Below are 612 nucleotides of genomic sequence, written 5' to 3'. Positions count from 1 at the left end.
GACCGCTCATCGTTTGGACTGTCGGTGAACACTTGAAGAACAAAGACCAGTCGACTTCTGTCGAGGGCCTGCTTTCCTTTCTCCGGCTGGAGGAACGAGTGGGTTTTCACGTGCGAGCTGAAGGGTGAAGCAACTGGAAGCAAATCGATCAATGCAAATCAACACAGCAGCAGCTCGGTGTCGGTGGTACCTTGGGGATGCGATCTTTCTCCACTCTCGATAGCGCCGAGGGCCTTTCCCTTTTGGCTGCTGCTCGTTGATGAACTGGACGTAACGTTACTCTTGTGCTTACCTGGCGCAGGTAGGAGCGAACATTTTCCTCGGAAATCTTGATCCGGACGTCGACGAGAAGACCATCTATGACACTTTCGCTTCCTTTGGCAATATTCTGTCTGTTAAGGTGGGCAGAGGGTGTTTTCACGAATCTTTCACCAGGTGGCGGGTAAAGAACTCCTTGTGAATATAGACCAGCGGGACAATGTTGGTGTTCCTACGTGCACGCTTCCGAGGCCCCCAACGTGTTCGGCTGCTATGGGGTAAACCTTTGGCTGGTCCGGACACTTCCATGAGACTCCGGTTTTCAGATCATCCATTCCCCGGTTCTGGTCGCTT

At 52.6% G+C, this 612-nt stretch overlaps 1 protein-coding gene across 1 annotated transcript in view; it reads left to right on the top strand.

The window, feature by feature from the left end:
- Positions 1-612, top strand: part of CSUI_006807 (rna recognition motif-containing protein) — an 8,173-nt gene that overhangs the window by 2,427 nt on the left and 5,134 nt on the right. Inside the window, exon 3 of the mRNA XM_068066959.1 lies at positions 302-400. Within this exon, the coding sequence (XP_067921068.1) occupies positions 302-400 (99 nt within the window). The remainder of the gene's footprint in view (positions 1-301; positions 401-612) is intronic.

The sequence above is a fragment of the Cystoisospora suis genome, assembly GCF_002600585.1.
Source record: "Cystoisospora suis strain Wien I chromosome Unknown contig_3506, whole genome shotgun sequence".
Taxonomy (NCBI): Eukaryota; Apicomplexa; class Conoidasida; order Eucoccidiorida; family Sarcocystidae; genus Cystoisospora; species Cystoisospora suis.
This window is presented reverse-complemented; position numbering and strand designations above follow the sequence as displayed.